The sequence below is a fragment of the Dermacentor albipictus genome, chromosome 2, assembly GCF_038994185.2.
Source record: "Dermacentor albipictus isolate Rhodes 1998 colony chromosome 2, USDA_Dalb.pri_finalv2, whole genome shotgun sequence".
In the NCBI taxonomy this organism is placed as follows: Eukaryota; Metazoa; Arthropoda; class Arachnida; order Ixodida; family Ixodidae; genus Dermacentor; species Dermacentor albipictus.
Genome location: NC_091822.1, coordinates 88,650,499 through 88,667,569, shown reverse-complemented (window position 1 = coordinate 88,667,569; position 17,071 = coordinate 88,650,499). Strand labels below are relative to the sequence as shown.

The window sequence follows — 17,071 nt, the reverse complement described above, 5'->3', positions numbered from 1 at the left end:
ATTACTTCTTATGTTTTTCGCATTTACAAATTTCAAGTTTGCCTTAAATACTGCTGCTGACGACATCGGTTGTAAAATAATGAATACAGCGTTTCTTGCCACAGGACCCCGGCACGTACCCGTTTGTGTTTTAATATTGTACAAATTTCACATATTCGGTGTTCGATTCAAGATTTGGAAGTCGTTTTTATCGAATATTGGCATTCTGTTCAAAACTTTCTCTTTTTCAGCATCCCTAGTTTCACAGCCCGAGGAAAGAACCACAGGGCGAGAACAAACAGGGATACCGCTTATAACAATTTGTCGTCTTGTTACTGTTTCGCGCCATAAAATCTTGCTAGAAAACTGAATACTAGCCAGCTCAATCTGTCACCCTTCTAAGCTTCAATGACTGAATTCCAACAGCTTGAAAAGAGCAGCGGTTTACTACGATTGTGAAAATGTGCATCTTTCGAAGGAAGTCACAGCATTTACCTTGTACAGGTGTACCGAAAAAGCGGGATGTCTGCCATCAGCACAGGGAATAGTTTTTTTCTCTTGCACACAGTTTTTTGAGGCATAAATATTTTTCACAGACATTTTTCTAAGCTCATGGCCATGAATTGAACACCTCTTGATGTGGGAGTTTTTACGTTTACCTAAATGTAGCCACCGCACCGGAGCCTATAGACCTTTTCGAAACTCTATCTATCGCCACATCGGGTCTGCAACAAAAATATTGCACACTCACTCTTCTTGAGAGTGAGTATGCAAAAGAAATGAATGACCGAATAAACACTAAATAAATCAATAAACTACACGAACAACTAGCGCCAGACACCGCAGTTCGTAATCATATGTCACGATGGCTTCTTATTGTAAAGTGGCACTGTATGCGTGCACTTTCGCTTGAGCGTCTGCCACGCATTAGACAATAAAAGTACAGTAGCTTCACGGGGCTAATGATAGGTGAATTGGCTCTTTGGCAGAGTCCAGAACACAAGTGGAGCTTTGAATGGCACAAGCAGAGCGCCGGCACGAACTACTGAGAAACGAGACAATTCATGACCAAGGAGAATGTTGTTCTAAAAAGAACGTGTTCCGTAAACTGGTTCTGTAGCTTTTGTTTGTCAGTACGCATGGCAAATTTTAGAAAACCATGACCAAGATGTATGGGGGGTGGTGGTATAGATGATGCGGGTTAAGTTTACAACTTAACCCGCACCATTCGTCGTGAGGTCGAGGTGACACAGCCAGCGGCCACCTCCTTCTCCGGCGATGAACTCCTTGATCCAAGCCGTCGTCCGCCAAGAATTCTCAAACGTCCCCTTTCACTGCGTTCTTCCCGTGCACTCTAAACCTTACCACTTTTCTTAACGACACAGGCCAGCTTGCTATTACATTAATTAAAAATATTTTCTTTTGCATTCGATTCTAGTGCACTCGCCGTTCTCATTCGGCTTCTTCCATCTCATTAGCTTCCTTCTTTCTGACAGGGCACTTCGTTTGCCGACTTTCCTATTCCTTCCATGGCGCGCTGTATTCCCTCATAGGCAATAAACACACCTGCTTGCCCCTGTCCTTGACAGTCGCGATTTCGGCGACGTACGCAGGCGCGATGAGCGAGATGACCCCGGTGGCGGCACCCTCCAGGAACCTTGCAGTGTAGAGGCTCCAAAAGTCGGTGGAGGTCCAACCGAGGGCTAGCCATGCACACAGCGAGCCCAGGGAACCGATCGCCATCGCCCGCCGACGGCCCAGCCAGCAGGCCAGGCAGCAACCCCACATTGAACCGAACACAGCCGCCAGCGGAAGCAGCGAGTCAAGCCTGCGATGTAAGAGATGCTTCAATGCTTCATGCTGGCGTATATATACTTTATACGAATTATTCTACTGCCTACTCATCAATATCACTGATTCACTCTGAAAAGTAATACGTAACTGTACCGTACATTCCGCGCCTACTCTAACAAAAAGGCGATTGCTGTTTTAAAAAGCGTTTCTAACGGTGTAGGGATCGATGGCAAGAACTGTACGATAGCATCTTGGAGTAAACTTTCTTCACGGCAGCAAAGCCATACACCGAAACCCTGGTACAAAGTGCGCAGTTACTTGTCCCGGTTTGCGCACCACTTCGCTTTATCTGGTTCACCAACTCCATGTATACCACACGAAAGCACTCGCACGTGAGGTGACAGCAAAGAAAATTCCGGGCTGCCGGAGAAACGAGGCGTCATTCGAGCGACGCGCAGTCTTCGTCAGTCTTGTAAATTCGCTGCTTCTGACTACTGCACATTTAGCTCAAACACACAGAAGGATTCCCATTCCTTCAACATTCGCGATGGTTCATTTCACAAGGAGAGTAAAATGAAAGCACTAACAACGTAACAGGCTTTGTTATTTGACACAGGGGCTAAGAGGAATGAAAAAAAAAAAACGCTGCGCACCATCGGAGTGGGACACCTCCACCAATTCAAGAGCTCGGCAAAGTCCCTCCTGACCACATGATCACTCCTATCCAAGGCCTCCGTTTGCTGCGTCCCCATCAAAGACTTATATTGATTCAATCTTATATTGACTATCTATCCCAATAGTAGGACTTCGCATTTTCGTGCCCGAGTACTCTGCGGACCCATGGCCTGGAACACTGAAAAGCCTAATTTAACCTAACCTAACCTAAGCTAACCTAACTCTACAGGAAAAGCCGCCATATTTCCCATACATAGAAAACAGTGACCACAGGCATAGAGTTAATAAATAGTCCTAAATTATGCTTGCGCAATGTTAGCGAACGGAGACCACCGGACTTGCAAAATACGAAAGAACACCAGAGCGGTACAAAAGAACGCAAGCCAAGAGTCGCGCTTTGCGCACGCATAGGTGCCTTTCAGTACCAAAATCCGTTTGCTTGCGGCGCAAAATAAAAACAAAATCCCCATTATAACCAATTTTAGAGCAAAAGCATCCCATTAGGCGCGTGCATTGAAATTTGTAACCCCAATGGCGCCGCCTCGTAACTACTCTGTGCAGGCGCGGTCACCGACGAGGAGATACGATTCAGATGATTTAGCAGAGACGGAAAATCAAAGCGATCCTGAGTCCTATAAAGTATGGTGGTGCCATCTGGTGAAAGCGCCTGTAAACGCATTCTTCCTCGCATCACAAATTCCTTATAAACATTTTATAAATAACCATTTGAAACTAGTACTTGAACAATGTGGAAAGTCTACACAATGAATTTCGCATATTGTCCATACGTACGTGCTATGCGTAAATGCTTCTTATTGCATATCTTCAGCATTATTAGCCTTACGAAAAGAAGTTGTAGCAACATGGCGGTACTTGTTTGGTTGCCTGTTTTTATGCGAAGCATATTACTAGAGTTCAACCCAGTTCCTCAGGCGCGGCGGTGTCGCCTTCAATACCACGTGACACCGTGACGTCAAGACAGAGGAGAAACGGGGCTCCAACTCGCGCCGTCGCTCGCGGCGTCGCGGCGGTATATAAGCAGCTGCGGTTGCCTCTGCTAGACACTCACTAGGTGAGATGCCTCCTGGAGACAGAGCTGCTGGTTGGAATGAGAAGCGAAGGTTGCGGCGTGCTACAGAGACTGTTTCTAGGTGGCTTTGGCTCAACTCTTGCAAGATGGGCTGGGTGGGAATCGAACCAGGGTCTCCGGAGTGTGAGACGGAGACGCTACCACTGAGCCACGAGTACGATGTTTCAAAGCGGTACAAAAGCGCCTCTAGTGAATGCGGTGTTGCCTTAGAAACGAGCTGTTTCTAAGGCTCAGGCGTGCGTCGCTTGCTCAGGCGCACATTTCGTTGCCGCGCCGAACGCTGCGTTGCACGACGCTCACCACGTCCAATGCGGGGCGCGTAGTCGCTGCGCCATAGCCCATTGTCTTACACCCCTTGGCGGGTCGACGGGAACGCTGTCGCGTTCCACTCTTGAAGGCGAAGCAGAGTAACGCATGAGTTGTTTCTTCGTCTAGCCGAACCAAATGTAGCCAAGCAACAGCAGTTCACCAGGCTAAACAGTGGTTCAACAGCTAAAATAAAGGCTAGTATGCTTCGCATCCTGGGCTTAACCTTAGCTAAGCCACAGCCATTTTTTTTCGCGCAGCTTTTCTTCTACAGCCAGCATACCAACGGCATAATAGCAGTATAGCGACGTCGTCGTAGTTGCCGCTTTTTGCCCCAAGCTATAGCTCTAGAGTGAGAAAGTTCCAGTGATAGCCCCAGAGGGCGCAAAATCAACTACGGCTTATTTCACCATGAAGCACGTAGGTTGAGCTACTTGAATATTTATTTATTTATTTATTTATTTATTTATTTATTTATTTATTTATTTATTTATTTATTTATTTATTTATTTATTTTGTACTGAAGGCACCTGGCAGTGGGCATGGTGCTATAGTGGATGAGAAGAAGACGACGAGGTGTGCTTGCTTCCCCGTTTTGAGATAGGACCGACCTGTTTTAAGCCTACCGCTGCAACCTAGAGCTAGTGCTGCTAGGCGAACACCACCCCCGTTGCATTTGGTGGAGCTGCTGGGTTTCTCTTCAACATCCTGGAACTCCGCAGTCGGACGCTACTACCAGCTGTTCCAATGGATGAACCGGGACCGTCCCAGGCTGCTGCTCCCGTGCCCCCGGCGATCGTCTGCTCTGGTGTTATCCGTCAGCGTGATCCGGCTATATTTAGCGGCACAGACGACCACGACGTGGAAGACTGGCTCGCCGAATATGACCGTGTAAGCGCCTATAATAAGTGGGACGACCGCGCCAAGCTCACCAATGTCATATTTTACTTGACTGACGTGGCCAACCTATGGTTCCGCAATCATGAAGCCGATTTCACCACCTGGTCGGCTTTCGCGGCGACTTTGGCTGAGGTCTTCGGCCGTCCCGCAGTTCGTCGGCTTCGTGCTGAGCAGCGCTTGCGTGGTCGAGCTCAACGCCTGGAAGAGACCTTCACCAGTTATATTGAAGACGTGCTCTCGCTCTGCAAGCGCGTCAACTCATCCATGGATGAAGCAGACAAGATCAAGCACGTCATGAAAGGCATCGATGAGCATGCCTTTCAGATGCTCGTCGCGAAGAGTCCCCGCACTATTGCCGAGGTCATACAGCTTTGCCAGCAGTACAACGAGCTGCGCAAGCAACGTGCATCAACACGCGCTGCTCAGCAGGACACTGCGGATCTCTCCCCGTTGGCCTTCGGTCGCGACGCTGCCGACATCTCTGCCTTAATGCCGGAGATAAAGCAGTTCATCCGCCAGGAAGTCGCACGCCAACTCTCTCTGGCGAATAGCGCACCCGAGCCGTCGACAAACCTGGCTCCTACGCTTCGTCACGTCATTCAGACGCAAGTTGCCGCGGCGCTGCCATCTGCCCCTCCTCCGCAGCCTGCAGCTGGACCGCCAACGTACGCTGACGTTGTCGCCCGGCCTTACGCTCCTCCGGCTCCTGATTCATACCGGGCCACCGGCACCTACCATGTACTGCCGCCTCCTTCGCGTCCACTAGTCGTTCCTTACTCGGCTGCTGGAGCTCCTGTCGTCAACCCGTGGCGAACACCTGATAACCGGCCAATCTGTTATTCATGCCATTTTCCGGGCCACGTAGCACGATTCTGCCGCCGTCGCAGCCCCCGTTTACCTGACAGTGGGGGTGCCTCAAGCTACAGGCCTGCTCGACTTCCGCGTCAGGACCACTCCAACCTTCCTCCGGACACCTCTTACAGTCGCCTCCCCTTCGATTCACGCCGGTCGCCTTCCCCACGTCGCCGATCCATTTCCCCGATGGTTCGCCGACCCAGCCCAGCCCGAGAGGAAAACTAGCAGTCGCAGTTCCTGAGGCAAGAACTGCGTTTCCGTCGAACATTTCAAGGCCTCATTCTACGCCGGCGAACGAAATTGAACTGTCCATAGACGGCGTCACCGTACACGCACTTATCGACACCGGAGCCGCCGTTTCTATTATTAGTGAGAAGCTCTGCCGCAATTTGAACAAAGTGACCATTCCCCTTACCTCTCTTTCTCTGCGTACGGCAACCTCGCATCGCATTCAGCCTTCAGCGTCGTGCACAGCCCGGGTTGTCATTCAAAGCGTTCTGCACGTTATCGAATTTGTCGTCCTGCCTCGTTCCTCGCACGATGTTATTCTTGGTTGGAATTTCCTATCTGTGAATCAAGCTCTTATCGACTGCGCTCGTTGCGAAGTTACCGTTATCAGTGCCGTGTTTTGACCCTGACGACTATTCTTCTCCTAAATTTGTTGCCGCCTCTGACATCGATATTGCACCTTTCTCCGCCGCTCTGGTTCCTCTGTTATGTAGCTCTGCTGCGAACTCATCTGTCCTGTTTACGCCGTCGACCACTTGCGCGCGCCGCCGGAACTTTCTGCTTCCGTTTGCTGTCATCACTTTTTGCGAAGGTTCTGCTGCCCTTTACGTGTGCAATCCATCCGCCTGCCCATCATCCCTACTCCGCGGCGAGTGCCTGGGTACAGCTGAAGCTTTCGATAGCATTCTCCCGGCCACCATGTTTGGTGATACGGCAACACTTCCGATTTGTGCCGTAACTCCTGCCGCCGCGACCGATGCCCCTGTAGACGTCTTCGCTCGTTCCGTCGATGCAGAACTCACACCTGCGCAGCACACCGAAATCATCAAGCTCCTCCAGCGTTTTCGTGACTCATTTGACATTGGCCAACCATCCTTGGGCCGGGTGTCCGCAGTCGTTCACCGTATCGACACCGGCCAACAAACACCACTGCGCCAGCGTCCGTATCGTGTGTCGGCCGCTGAACGCCGTGTCATCGACGAGCACGTTGACGACATGCTGGAGCGTGGCATAATCCAGCCCTCTAACAGTCCCTGGCCCCTGGGCATCTCCGGTTGTCCTTGTTAAAAAGAAAGACGGCTCCATTCGGTTCTGCGTTGACTATCGCCGCCTTAACCGAATAACGCGCAAAGATGTATATCCTCTGCCACGCATCGACGATGCCTTGGACAGTCTGCAGGGAGCGGAATTCTTTTCCTCGCTGGATCTACGCTCCGGGTATTGGCAAGTGCCCATGGCAGAGGCCGATCGCCAAAAGACAGCCTTTGTAACTCCTGATGGGCTATATGAATTCACCGTCATGCCGTTCGGCCTCTGCAACGCGCCTGCCACTTTCGAGCGAATGATGGATAGCATTCTTCGAGGGCTGAAGTGGAAAACGTGCCTCTCTTATTTGGATGACATTGTGGTTTTTTCCACCGACTTTGCGACACACCTCAGCCGCCTCGAGCAAGTCCTTGCGTGCCTCTCCACTGCAGGACTGCAACTAAATTTGAAGAAATGCCACTTCGGCGCTCGCAAGCTTACTATTCTCGGTCATGTAGTTTCCAAAGACGGTATCCTCCCGGACCCCACGAAACTTAGCGCCGTAACCGAGTTCCCCAAACCAACCACCATGAAAGAGCTTCGCAGTTTCATCGGCTTGTGCTCATATTTCCGGCGCTTCATCCGTAACTTTGCCTCTATCATCGCCCCCTTGACGCAGCTTCTCACTGGCAGTTCTGACCTATCAGCCTGGTCCCCGGCATGCGACGACGCATTCCAAGAACTGCGACGCGTTCTCACCTCTCCTCCAGTACTGCGACACTTCGATCCATCTGCACTCCATACGGACGCTAGCGGTGTCGTGCTCGGCGCTGTTCTTGCACAACGCAAGGATGGCTTCGAAGAGTACGTCGTCGCGTATGCTAGCCGCACCCTTACCAAAGCCGAGGCGAACTACTCGCTTACTGAAAAGGAATGTCTGGCCATCGTTTGGGCAATCGGAAAATTTCGTCCTTATGTGTACGGGCGTCCATTTGACATCGTGACCGACCATCATGCCCTATGCTGGTTATCTTCCTTAAAAGATACAACTGGTCGGCTCGCCCGCTGGGCATTGCGCCTACAAGAGTACGACATCCGCGTTGTTTATCGCTCCGGCCGAAAACATTCAGACGCAGACGCTCTATCCCGGTCACCCCTGCCCTCCGGTCCTGTCCACTCGTCTATTTCCACACATGGAGCCTTCGCCCTCAACATTACCGACATGCCATCAGAGCAGCGCAAGGACCCATGGATCTCTTCGCTTCTTGACTTCCTGTCTAGCCAGTTGCCAGCGCCAATTTCTCGGACGCTCCGTCGTCAAGCAGCGCACTTCATCATTCCAGATAACCTGCTGTACCGCCGCAACTACAATTCGAGCGGTCGCAAGTGGTTGCTTGTTATACCCCGACACCTGCACCCTGACATCTGCGCCACGTTCCACGACGATCCCCAATGCGGCCACGCTGGTGTCTTAAAGACATACTCTCGCATCCAGCTTCGGTACTACTGGCGCGGTATGTACCGCTTCGTTCGCCAGTACGTCCGGTCCTGCCTCATATGCCAACGACGCAAGACGCCACCTCAACATGCCACCGGCCCCTTGCAACCTTTACCATGCCCCGCGCGCGCGTTCGACCGCGTCGGCATTGACCTATACGGTCCGCTTCCCAACACTCCAAACGGCAACCGCTGGGTTATTGTCGCTATCGACCACCTCACGCGGTACGCCGAAACTTCAGCCCTAGCATCTGCCACAGCAAAAGACGTCGCCAGTTTTCTCCTTCGAAACCTGATTTTACGCCATGGAGCACCTAGAGAATTACTGAGTGACCGCGGTCGCGTTTTTCTCTCCGACGTCATTGCAGCATTGCTAAAGGAGTGTCGCATCATTCACCGCACCACCACGGCATATCATCCTCAAACTAATGGGATGACAGAGCGTTTCAACCGCACCCTTGGCGACATGTTGGCCATGTATGCTTCATCTGACCACTCGAATTGGGATCGCATTCTGCCTTTCGTCACCTACGCTTACAATACCGCCAAGCAAAGCACCACTGGGTTCTCCCCTTTCTTTCTCCTTTACGGACACGAACCTTCATGCACTATGGACACGATTCTGCCTTACCGACCAGATGCTTCGGAGTGCACGACTGTTTCTAGAGCGGCTGCTTACGCCGAAGAATGTCGCCAGCTCGCTCGTTCGTTGACATCCCAGGACCAGTGGCGCCAAAAGCATCGCCATGATTCATCTACTGCGGCTACGTGCTTTGCTCCTGGCTCGCTGGTCTGGTTGTGGGTGCCCTCTACTCCACCAGGCCTTTCCTCTAAGCTGCTCTCCAAGTACCACGGTCCTTATAGGGTACTGAAAAAAACATCCGCGGTCAACTACCTCATCGAGCCCACGGAAGCGCCTTCCGACCAGCGTCGTCGCGGCCAAGAAATTGTGCACGTCTCCCGGCTCAAGCAGTGCCATGACCTCCTGTGTTTTCCTGCCCTTAGGTCGCCAGGATGGCTACTCTTTCGATGGGGAGTGATTGTACTGAAGGCACTTGGCAGTGGGCATGGTGCTATAGTGGATGAGAAGAAGACGACGAGGTGTGCTTGCTTCCCCGTTTCGAGATAGGACCGACCTGTTTTAAGCCTACCGCTGCAACCTAGAGCTAGTGCTGCTAGGCGAACACCACCCCCGTTGCAATTTATTTATTTACACATACTGCAGCCCCTGCTGGGGCTATGGCAGGAGTGGATAATACAATACATGAAAGAAATACAATAGGCAACAAAGAAAGTTTAGGCGCAGTGTTGAGGGAGTACAGACAAGAATTCATTCATGGCAAAATTTTATTCGCGTTTTTTTAGGCTAAGAGTGCTCAACGCAGCTAAATATTTTATGTATAGCTGCAGCTGCAGTAATCGAAAAACATATTTAACATGTCAGGTTTTCGTTACCCGAGTATGCTATGTATTTTATTGGACAATTGTTATTTAGGACGTGCTTTATTGCTTGAATTAACGTTTTATACCCCACTGACGTGCGGTAAGTGGCACCGTATTGGTATCAGTTGCATCACAGGCCGTTTGCTCATTCAACTAGTGCTGCAATTGTATTTAGGAACGGGGTGATCGTTTTCTTGGAGCCCAGCTGTTTTATACAGTTACTAAAGAGAACTGTGTCGCTATTGCCTACTGGAGCTGCAAGCAGGGGCGGAACATTACAACGGTTCTGAAAGCCAGCGACTCACTGCGTCCTTTGCGTCACTAAATGACCCGCTCCCATGCCAGAAGTGTGAGAAGGGGGACGCGGATAATAAACGAGATGGCGCCGCCTCTGAAGTGTGCGTCATAAAATTCCGCGCTAGTCGAATAACGGCAGAACAATGCGCGCTTGCTCATTAAATATAAAATATATATTAAATTATACCTTCCAAGTTTTAAAGCATAAACCTGCAGCGCCGGTTGTTTGAATGAAGGCTTGAAGTCATTTATTATTGTCTTTCTTAGCGGACAGGTACGGTGTCGCAAACGCTATGGGACAAGCGTTCGCCGCGTCGTCTCCTATCATGGAGCTTGCACGATGCATGCACCAGGCATAAACTGCCAGCACTTCCAAGGTAGCGAGTGCGAGAGAACAGTCAACTCGCTCGTACGGCGAGGTTTTCTAACGTTCCCCGTCAGTTTTCCTTTTCTTTCTCTCGTCGCCATTGGTTCAGACATGACTCGCGGAACCGCCGCTGCGCTGCCGTTATCGCTGCGATCTGACTCTCAGCGCATCGCGTGATAAAGACAATAGAAAACGAAACCAGACATTATAGAATAGAGAGTCCTACATTGCCTGCGCGAATTGAAATCGAAGATCACAGCGCCAGTGGTCTGCACTGCGAAATCAAGAACGAACGTGCGCCAGTCACGAACAAGAGCGAGAAAAGGGCCGCCAAATAAAAGATTCGAAGCCACACGTCTGAAGCCACACGTACGAAGATCAGACGAATCCATCCACTTCCCATAATTCCCATGGTGTTTAAACGATCGCAGCGCCACTGTGGCCTCTAGAAATTAATGTAGAAAACTCTACGTTTCGAGCAATATCCCGCACGCTCATTTTAAAGAAATCTCCTTTTGATACTAGTAATGTCCCAGCGAGTTTATGCATCCGACTTTTGATAGCCGCTGCCACCAAGCGAATCTGTGTAAAGACGCTGAATTGCGCGAATATGCATCGCTGGAAGCGACTGCAGCCTGCTTGGAGCGACTGCACCCTGCGTCCTCTGGGCGTGAGTACTGGCGAGAAAAAACACACTGCTTCGCATATTCATTATTGAATTCTTTGTCTTCTTTTTGCCTGCGAGGTGTATAAGGCAGGTTCATGGAGCCATTTCCTCAAGCTGCGAGAGTTTCAGTAGCAAAGTTATTCAGACGCGCAGCTTCAGGATTCCAACGGCATTTTCTAGAACTCTGATTATCTCCATAATTGCTTTGTTTAGCGCAAAAGAATGGACACAAGAGACAGCACAAGGCACTTTCTTTCTTATGTTCGTTGTTTTGCGCTAAACAAAGTAATTATGGATCCGCACCAACTAGTCCGCCAACGCATTGTGCTGAACTATCTGATTATCTCACATTTATTTGTGCAAAATGATAGTGTTGTTTAGTGCTCTTTAAAGTGAAATAAAATGAGATCCTTGGTATTCAGCCAAGTCGCTAAAAAGCATTTCTGAATTTCGGGGTTTCAGATGCGAATTCCACGATTTGTGTATGAGGCACGCCGTAGTAGGCAACTCCGGATTAAAAGCCGCCTTTGTGCGGCTTTTTTTCCTCACCCACCTCAATTTACCACAGCGTTATACGTGTGCGTTTGTGTAAAAGGAAATAAATAAACTAATCAGTCAAATCAAACCACCAGGGGATTTATTTCGTGCCCCCAATGCACGGGACACTGGAGTTTTTGCATTTCGCCCCTATCGTTTTGACAGCAAAATGGGCAACGTGGTACCATAACAAGGAAGGGTCTCGTCTGATTTGAATTTAAAGGGCAATAAACAAAATTATTATTTTCCGCGTATGTGAGATAGACCAGAAAACAGTGTTGTGTGTGTTCTTTTCTGTGGTGCAATGTTCTCCTGGGCACTGTTCTTAGTGAGAAATCAATCACGCTCACCCATGCTACCGCAATAGTAATCTAGGCTGCTTTTATAGTCCTTCTGACCACAGGCTCCAAGACCCTCCACGCATTTGTTGACGTTTTACATGCTATTGTCACTGGATATACCTCAAGTGAATCCTTAATGCGTCACAGCAGGAAGTATCTTCAAGGGCGAGAATACTCCCAAGGTATGTTTTGAACGCTTCACCTAGAACCGTCATTTATTCGTTTATTGACGAATTTTTGCTTCATCATTTTTCACTTACGTGCTTGTCAGAGCTTCGTCATTTCTCTTTTCAGGAAGACGGACAAAACAGACATTATTGATCTGCAATATGCCCGCACAAAGCCATAAGAAACTCAAGGTTCACCACAATGACAGCAAGTCCTCTTCAACTCTGTGCCTCCCCATGAATTGTTTGCAAGTTTACCAGTAAGGTGCGTGTGTGCCTTTGCAGGAAAGCAGCAGTCGACAGTTTTGTATTATACAGAACAGGAGTGCTAAAATTATACATAGAAGCTTGCTTGCTTTTAAGGTCGTTCTTGTGACTAACGGAGAAGACGCATGTTGCGCAGCTGTTTTTTTTTTCAGCCTATACAATCGTGACGAACAGAAGAGAAACAACGCAACACATTCCTACTTGTCAATTTATAAATTCTCTCGTCTGCTCTTTCCGAAGCAGTTTGGAGGACCAATGTCACCTTGTATCACATGCTTCCTAGCAGCAATCATTTGTTACACAAAACTGCACATACTTTCAAAACCTGTAGTGCTCTATTGACCTGTCCGTTCGCCGGGACGTTATAGGTGACACAAGAGACTTTACGTTCAGCGTTGCAGTGCTGCACTTCATCCGTTCAGGTTACTGAACGTCTCCGTTAGTGAGTGGTTCAGCATTGTCGCTTCGACATTCTCGTAATTACATATATAAGCCGCAATATTGCAACTCGATCATTGAAAGCGGATCGGCATCAGAAATTAAGCGCGTGCGCCGTACCTCTTAGTCAGTCTCACCTCTCGCTAGACAGCGTCGTTTCGTGTTCTAATGGTAAATCTCCAAACCGTGTAAGCATCTGTTGAAGCGCACGTAACGCTCTAAAATAACTGTGAAGTTTAACTGCTGCAGAATGCTACATACGTACAAAAAAAAGTTGCAGTTTCGCCCAATAGGCGAGGCATCGATCGCAATAGCAAATTAGTGGACGTCTATACAATGTATGAGTAGTAGGCCGTATAAACTTGTAAACGTAGGTATGCCAACTAAATTATGAAGCATGGTGTCAGGCGCGCACAAGCAAACATTAACACTTCTTACACAATGACAGCGAGAACTCGCTCTCAAAACGCTGTGGTGAGGAACCGCTGCGATTTTGCCGTGAGCATACGCAGCATTCTTTTTATCTATACTCCTTTCGAAAGTATTATCGTTATCATTCCAGGGCATTGCAACCTAATTGGACTGAGAATAACAATGCAGTTTGCCATGTGCTTTTTGTATCTACAGCTGTGGTGCGATACTGCTAATCAGCGCCATTGACGTCGCGCAGTCCAAGCCCGTAAGACGCAATCATGCACCCACTGTAGCCTCTGTGACTGCGAGCGCATCCGGCGTGGTGTTGTTAGCAATCATACCGTCATTTCACAATGCTAGGTGACTAAAACGCGATATCCGAACCACTTGTCGGCCTGTGGGTTTAGCGCCACCTGTGAGCGTTACATTATAGGTAAAGGGGCCGAACGCATGTCATAAAGCATTACAAAGGCTAGAGCTTTGAGGTGATGGCGCTGAAACCTTTCCTCCGACACGCACTCCGAGTAACAACTATTAATCGCTGAGCACTGTACATGCATGTACACTGCGAGTGTTAGCGATGCTAAAGCGATACGACGCCAAATGAGACGCTACTTCAATTCGTGATTCTTCTGTAAGCTGTTTATCTTATTCCCCCGCGTAATACAACATCTACGTTCCTTAAGCGCCTGGAGTATCGTGTTTGCTCCTAGTGCTTTCTTTTGTTTTTGCTGGCACATACGAAGTACTCCTGTACTAGCCCTGAATTCAGGAAAAAACGGCGACAAGTGACTTGGCCAGGTTCAGCGCATCTCGTGAGGGTTGGCGGACGGGAACGAGCGTTTCGTCGGCCGTTCAACGCGTGGCTCCTCGCACGATAGGGGGCTTCTGGATGTGAACGCGCCATCAGTATCCTCTATAGCGTTGCCCTCGTTTCTGGGCACGTATACATGCTAACTCTCCCGCTTCAAAGCACGCCGTACCAAAAGAGTTTCTCGTCGCCGCTTCCGGTGACGTTGCTCCTGGCGTGAATGAGGCTTTGGCCAGCGGGCAGCGAGTAGCCTATGGAGGTGCCCATGGTCAGGGAGCCCATCCACCCGGCCATCAACGAGGAGAACAGCGTCACGGGACCCTGGTCGTTGGTGTGCAGCTCCGGTGACTCCGCGCCCCCGCGACTAGGCGTGCTCGCCGGCGAGTGCATTGGCGAACGCTGGCCGGGGCTGCTGGCAGAGCCCCAGGGCCTTCGCCCGACAGAGGGCCCGATCGACGCTGCCGGAGACGGTGGCGGACGCGGAGACGGCGGGGCTTCCATGCTCGTCAGCTGTTCTGTTCTTCTTCTTCGTCATCCTCTCAGTGCCGCGTGAACTTTACGTAGAGGACAAGTAAATGATGCATATGATGATGATCATTTCTTCAAAAATGACACACACTAAGTCATTGGCCGGTGACAACGCCGTGAAATAAAAATATGACTGAAAATGTGAAACAACGGAATGGGTAAAAGAAATAAGGGCTGCCTAATAGGGTAGACAACTTCACATAAAGAACAAAGAATAATAGAACCAGTAATAATACTTAGGTGGCTTAAAGGGTTAAGGTATAGAAGTATATCAGTATGATGTAGCAGAATGTTAAGTTTGTCTTTCTGGTATTTCCATTGCATAACTTGATGACCTTGGTCGTAGAAACATGATAGAGTACAAATAAAATAGCAAAATGCTAATGGGGACGCCTTCTTTCAGCGAAGAAGTTATAATTACACGGCTCGGCACTTTTTCCTGTGGCTTTACATGCTTAGGGATGCTTTGATTGGAATAGAGAACAAAAATATTGGCAGAAAGGCAGAGAGGTTGGCCTGAGCTATTACATGCTCTAGCCTGCTAGTCCACACTGAGCAAAACGGACAGGAACGTAAAGGATTCGTGAACCACGATGACGACAGGAGATTGAGTTGCTTCTAAATTACAGCAGCAATACATATATTCAGCCACAGATTACAAAACCAAATTTTTAAGACAGTAGGAATGGCAGTTCACAACATTGCGATGAAAAAGAATAATCATCCGGGATTTTTTAGATCTCAGTAAATTAATTTCTAGCTAATTCGATTCTTGGTCAATTCCCCCAGAGCGCCTACGATTTATATTTATAGTGGGGGATGGTCCGGCTTAATAGTCCTAGCCCCTAGGCGCCAGTTCTGTCCAGCAGCAGCCAACCATGACTCGCGGCACCGCTCACGCATTCTTCGTCATCCTCTTATTTCACCAGCGACTCCAGCGTCGTAGATCATGACGGAAATTTCCATTATATGCAGGGACACCTACCTAGTGTATTTATATAAGGAATCTAGTCCAACACAACAAGGTAAAAGATTGAGTTCCTTCCTTACGATTGTTTATGTGCCTTTCACATGTTCAGTTCACTGTTACAAATTTTTAATGTTTTGTTTCGATCCCTCGCAGTAGCCTATCTTTATGCCCCCTGAAGGACGAAGGCTTCACCCAGCGATCTCGAATTACCCCTGTCTTGCACGCTAGCTGATTGCGACTTCTCCAGACAATTTTTCTCATTTCATCAATCCAACTAATTTCCTGCCGTCCTCGAATGTGCCATCCTTACTTTGGTACCCATTCTGTAAATATAATGATCAATCACTTATATACCCCACGCATTTCACAGCCAGCCCAGCTCTTTCTTTTTCTCTCCTAAATGTCAACTGGAATATCGGCTATCCCCGTTTGCCTTCTGATCCACATCGCTCTCTTCCCCTCTCTTAACGCGACGCCTAACATTTTTGTTTCACTGTTCTTTACTCCGTTCTTCTTCTGAAGCTTCTTTGTTAACCTCCAAGTTTCTGCCCCATATGTTAGCTCCTGCAGAATGCAATGAGTGCACACTTTTAAATAACAGTGTTGCATCCAGACATGATATTGTTATGCCTGCCTTATGCGCTCGAACCCACTTTCACTGTTGTACCCAGATAAACATACTCCTGCACAGACGAATGAATCTGGAAATCATGATGCTGTAGATCATAAACTCTTGTTCCCTTGCCGAGCTATTGAACGTTACGGTTGTATTCTACATAATAATCCTTAACCCTGCTCTTGCACTTTCTCGGTTAAGGCCCTCGATTATTTGGTGCAATTCATCGCTAGTGTTGTTGGACAGGACAATGTCACCTGTAAACTGAAGCGTACTCTGATGTACGCCTTTGATTCACAGTTCTAACGCTTCCCAATATGATAGCTTGAATACCTCTTCTAAGCTTGCAGTTAATAGCATTGGAAAGATTGTGGCTCCTTGCCTGACCCATCTTTTGATAAATAATTTTCCACTTTTCTTGTGGAGAACAAAGGTAGCTGTGCAATCATTGTAGAAATTTCCCGAGACATTGACGTATGCCTCTCGCACTCCTTAATTACGCCATGCCGCTGTTGGGAGCTCGGTTTAGCGGAGGCAAGGAATACACGTTTTGAGAGGTCGATAACGCAGAGTCGACTGGCTTTCTTCAAAAGTAAAAGCACCCTGGGGTGGGCGAGTGGCCGTGGTGGCACCCCAGTCGGGCAACAGCTTCGCTTCCAAGAAAGAGCAGGGGGCACGCTACAAGACACTGCCCCCCCCCCCCTCCCTAGAATGTCAAAAGCTTAGTTGTGAATGGCGGTAGGAATAAAGAGCTAATGTTCAACATAAGCTGTTTTTACGTGGTAGCACACGACACTGTCTCTTCTTTGATGCGAACGCCAATCTTCAAGGTTTTCTCTGAACGCGAAACCACGCGAA

The 17,071-nt window shown here is 48.9% G+C and overlaps 2 protein-coding genes across 2 annotated transcripts in view; one reads left to right on the top strand and one right to left on the bottom strand.

Moving 5' to 3' along the window:
- Positions 1-17,071, bottom strand: part of LOC135900951 (solute carrier family 2, facilitated glucose transporter member 8-like) — a 54,189-nt gene that overhangs the window by 22,249 nt on the left and 14,869 nt on the right. Inside the window, exons 2-3 of the mRNA XM_065430581.2 lie at positions 14,272-14,653; positions 1,546-1,807 (exon numbers count right to left, since the gene is read on the bottom strand). Coding sequence (XP_065286653.1) covers positions 1,546-1,807; positions 14,272-14,600 — 591 coding nt within the window. The 5' untranslated portion in view covers positions 14,601-14,653. The remainder of the gene's footprint in view (positions 1-1,545; positions 1,808-14,271; positions 14,654-17,071) is intronic.
- Positions 12,305-17,071, top strand: part of LOC135900950 (solute carrier family 2, facilitated glucose transporter member 8-like) — a 42,838-nt gene continuing 38,071 nt past the window's right edge. Inside the window, exon 1 of the mRNA XM_070533724.1 lies at positions 12,305-12,434. The gene's annotated coding sequence lies outside the window, so the exon portion shown is untranslated. The remainder of the gene's footprint in view (positions 12,435-17,071) is intronic.